At 39.2% G+C, this 4,986-nt stretch overlaps 1 protein-coding gene across 1 annotated transcript in view; it reads left to right on the top strand.

Annotated features, from left to right (window-relative positions):
- The window catches only part of LOC107658155 (uncharacterized), a 14,911-nt gene that overhangs the window by 3,953 nt on the left and 5,972 nt on the right, over positions 1 to 4,986 (top strand). The window contains exons 2-3 of the mRNA XM_016446618.1: positions 2,068 to 2,247; positions 2,322 to 2,457. Of these exons, the coding sequence (XP_016302104.1) occupies positions 2,070 to 2,247; positions 2,322 to 2,457 (314 nt within the window). The 5' untranslated portion in view covers positions 2,068 to 2,069. The remainder of the gene's footprint in view (positions 1 to 2,067; positions 2,248 to 2,321; positions 2,458 to 4,986) is intronic.

Raw genomic sequence — 4,986 nt, 5'->3', positions numbered from 1 at the left:
ATATATATTTATATATATAATTTTTATTTAGGTTTATAGTAATTTTAGCACTTTTATTAAATTTGTAAAAGTTTTTCCACAAATATCTATATTTTATTTGATTTCAGATTTATTTAAATGAACAAAAACAATTTTAATAGATTTAGTTAACAATTACAACAGAAGAACAGATGGAAAAAGCTAAATTACGTATCTTATAATTAGGACTGTCTTTAATTTGATTTAATTAAATTAAATGAACTTTATCACATAACACTTTAATAATGTATAAATATTCATTTAAATGTCTATGATAAGATAGGTCACTAGGTTTTGGAACAGAGCATTTATGTCCTTGACAGTGACCTTGAAGAAACATGAGTCACTTTGGCAGCTGCCAATATAAATGCTGAATTAATGATCAGGCTCTAGATCTGATTATGTATGTAGGTGTATGTGTTTTCCCCAGTGCAGTGCTGGCCTACACATGGTTTATATTTTGGATTATGTATTTGAAAGACATTTTGTAAATAATGAATTTGTCGCTGATGTTTTGGTCTGAATGTGTTTTTTTTTATGTGCATGTGTACTGTACTGATGCATCTCATGAAAGACAGACTAGGGAAATATTGGAGAAACAAGAAACAGGAGAAATTGTGGAGACTGTAGGAATGAGCCAATACCTTTTTTGTATGCATATTAGCTGGATCACTATGATTTGCACAATTTATGATTATTGGTACATTTGGACTTTATATACAACCATTATAGTCGAGCGATATCATCGCATGTTCCCGGTTTTGTCTTGTGTTTGATGTTTTATGTTGTAGTCCTTGTCTTCTGGGTGTCCTGTGTAGTCCTTTTTTAGTTTAATTTCTGATTCCTTGACCTTGATTGTGCCTCAAGTGTCCCTCATTTCCTTGTTACCCCCTGTGTATTTAAGCCCTGGTTTCTCTGTGTTTCGTTGTCAGTAGTTATACGTGTTTTTAGTTCCCATGGATTCTGTTCCTGATTTGTTTTCTTTTTATTAATTTGCTGCCGCCCCTGAGTTCTCCTCCTCTGTGGTGGTCTTCTGTTCTGCCATAGACTCTGGTTCCACTGTGGTCTCCTTTTCTGCCAGCTCCATTGTGGCTCCGCCATGGTGGTCAACTGATCCCTAGTGGCCTTCGGATCTGCCTTGGTGGCTGTTTCCATCGGCTCCACCTTGTCATCTGCTCCACCATGGTCTCTGACTCTATGGCTCCCCTGTGTGGGTCCCCTGCTCCAGTTTGGTGGTCTCCTGCTCCATCTTGGTTCCCTGCTTTATCTTGGTCTCCAGGCCTGTGAGGTGGAAGTGGAGGACATAAACACAGGAGAGCTAGAGACCATGGTGGAGCAGAAGTCAAAGGTGGTGCCGACAGAGATGACCACCAGGGCAGAGCTGAAGAGCACTGGGGATCAGGAAACCACCGCGATGGAGCTGAGAAGGCGACTACAGTGGAGCTGGCACATCAGGAGGCAATAGTGGAAATGGAGACTGAAAAAGAACTGAAAACACAAACTCCGGAGACAAGAACCACACTGTAATTGTCTAAGCACAAGACAAAACCGGGAACATGTGACAGACATTCCAAGAGCCCTGATATTTAGTCCAACAGTATTGGGACATTTCACTATTTTTCACTGTACTTTTGGCAGGTTACATGTTACAAGAAGTGACTCTCAATGAGTGAGTCATTGAAACAATCACTCGACTGATTTCAAAACACTGTATCATTCAGATTTGAAATAAGTGGCTGGGACATCATTGATTCATTCACTGAACCGAGTCACTCAAAAACAATGATTAATTTAGAAACTCGGACACAAACAAGTATAAGTATTGTCTATGATGGAGCAAAAATGGAGAAAAGTACCTGACAATATTGTGTATAACATGCAAGTTACTTAATAACTTCTTGTTTACTGAACTGTTGTATAAAAGCAATACTCGCATTTGTGCTGTTGGTCTGAATTTAGCTTGTTGTGTGTGTGTGTGTGTGTTTTGTTATGGTATTGCTTTATAATTTTTGTGATATCGGTTAAATATATTAATGAAATCATCATCAGGCATGCGTCGTGGAGACTGGTTGCCATGGCCTGGTGAGGCTCAGAGACGAGACGAGAGGAGGGCCGAAGCCAGACTGGCTGAGGGTCTGCAGAGACTCGACCAGGCTAAACATTACCACCTCAACACACTGATCAGAGAACAGCACAGACTTCACAGAGACCTCATCTCCATCAAAACAGGTGCGTGAGGAATTAAAGCTCTCGAAAAGAAGTTAGAGCATTTAATAGATTAAACCATATCTGTTTCTTGTCAGGTAATCCCTGGAAAAGAGAACTCCACAGTTTGGGGCTGCGACCCTCCAACTATGATGTTGGTCACCCTGCTGCATCTTACAAGAAGACCCTATTACCCAGCATCCTAATGGCAGGCAAGGAGACAGACAGTCACAGGTGAGACCAGGGTTTTTTGTAAATACAGTTTGGTTGTATCTTCTCAATATCTTTACATTCAACGTTTTAATAAGCAAAAACAGAGGAAGTGAGCATGAACAATTAAATATACAATGTTGACTGATACCAATAATCAAAAGAATCTCAAGTATATGGCAGAAACAGTATAGTACAGATATTTTGTGCATCTCTAACTATGGTATTTAAATATTAAATACTTTCGGGTATATTATTATCCAATAAACATTCATAGCTGGATGCAACAACTCTATATACCTCAGTCAGCGAAGCCTCTAGTAATTCTGATGGAGTTCAAAGAAAGTGTGATGTGCCAAGATGAAGCTAATCGCTTTAGTGCCTCATTATATAACATTGCTATCCAGCTCGTCTTCCCCTGTATCCCAGCTACAGCTGTGGAATGTACCCCACTCTGCAGTTAGGCTGGGGTTGGCATGGATTTCAACAAGGAATGAGAGAATTTATTCCATTTAATACTTGACAGAGCACAACTTCAAACAGAATGTGGAAAATTAATCCCTTGCAATTAAGACCTCTCCTTCAGGGTATGATCCTAAAAAGCTAGACGCCTCCCACCCACCCATTCTATAAATGTTTGATATTGTGTCTTAGACCCACTTTGCATTCAAAAAGTCATGTGTAAGATAAAGTAATAGAAACAGGGAATATGTTTACAGTTAAAGGAGCCCAAAGCAAAATGTCCCTACTATCCCTGAAATATGAAAGTGACGTGTGGCCAAGTATGGTGACCCACTCGGAATTAGTGCTCTGAATTTATCCCATCCAAAGTGCACACACACAGCAGTGAACACACACACACACCGTGAACACGCACCCGGAGCAGTGGGCAGCCTTTTTTTTTTGCTGCAGCGCCCGGGGAGGGTTTTTTTCACCCGGCCCCTCCTCCTCAGACTTGACGCACACGCAGGTTGCCAGATTGATGACACCAACAGGAACGATCGCACTTGACGATGAATGAAATGAAATACGCTGTGTTTTCCACCAACTGGCGCCGAAATACAATTGCAATTGAAAATACAATTGCAATTGAAAATACAATTGCCGAAATGGTACAAGTCTCCCACCCGCAACCTTTGGGTTACGAGTTCGACTCTCTAACCATTAGGCCACGACTTCCCCCAAGTGTTCTTGGAAATCACACGTCTACACTGTAAAAGGCAAAAACGTATTTGACGTGTTTACCATTTCAGAAAATTTGGACATGCAAATTGTGTGAGTTTGACGCAGGACATGAGGCATGTTTTTCTAAAATATGTGGCAGTATTTATGAATTTTTGTTTAAGTTAATGAAAATACAACTGTTCCTTGTTAGTTCACGTTAGCTGAGGTCCATTAATAATATTAAAGGTGCTGTATGTAGGATTGAGACCGAGTGGTTGAACTAGGTATTGCCTTGCTCACCATTGGATCCTCTGCAGTGAATGGGTGCCGTCAGTATGAGAGTCCAAAGCTGATAAAAACATCACAATAATTCACAAGTAATCCACACGACTCCAGTCCATCAATTAATGTCTTGTGAAAAGCTGCATGTTTGCAAGAAACAAATTCATAATTAAGGCATTTTAACTTTAAACCATTGCTTCTGGCCAAAAAATAAGCCCATAATCCATAATAACTCTTCCAGTGAAAATGTCCATCCCCTGTTGTTCTCTCACATCAAAATCCACAGACAAATTTGTTTAGAACTGTTTAGCACTTGTTTTTGTTTGAAATCTCTGCTTAATCTGTGCATATTTCTCTCCTGATTCAGACAAGACACATTTTCACTGGAGAAAACAGTATTATGGATAGACAATGCATATTTTAGCCGTAAGCAATGGTTTGAAGTTAAAAACATCTTAATGATGGATTTGTTTCTCATGCAGCTTGGGGTGGATTGATGGACTGAGTCATGTGGATTACTTGTGGATTGTTTTTATCAGCTGTTGGACTCTTATTCTGACGGCACCCATTCACTGCAGAGGATCCATTGGTGAGCAAGTGATGCAATGCTAAATTTCTTCAAGTCTGTTCCCATGAAGAAACAAACTCATACACATCTTGGATGGCCTGAGGGTGAGGAAATTTTCAGCAACTTTTCATTTTTGGGTGAACTATTCCTTTAAGGAAAACAGTCTTTGAGGAAATAAATCTAAAATGGACACTTTCCACATTTGATTCAATTTATAATCTGTAATCTTATTAAATTACCTTTTAAATTGCGATAAATTACTGACAACCTCATGCGGGCCACAGCTTTTAGACCACCAGTTGAATAGTGCTATTCTATATTAAGCAATGAATGTATTATGAAAATATATACATTAAATATTCAGTAAGTAGCATTTGAATCTGCACAGGCAAAATGTTAGGATTGTGTTAAAAGATCATTATGTTTTAGCATAACAGGATGATGGCGAGCATGTGTGTGTGCATATGTGTGCCGTATGAATGTGAATGTGGGGTTGAGGGTCCCTGGGAATGAAAGCTGAATCATATTGTGTTTTAAAT

The sequence above is a fragment of the Sinocyclocheilus anshuiensis genome, unplaced genomic scaffold (genome assembly GCF_001515605.1).
Source record: "Sinocyclocheilus anshuiensis isolate Anshui unplaced genomic scaffold, SAMN03320099.WGS_v1.1 scaffold279, whole genome shotgun sequence".
Classification (NCBI taxonomy): Eukaryota; Metazoa; Chordata; class Actinopteri; order Cypriniformes; family Cyprinidae; genus Sinocyclocheilus; species Sinocyclocheilus anshuiensis.
Note: the sequence above shows the minus strand (reverse complement) of the source record. Positions and strands in the feature narration are given on the sequence as shown.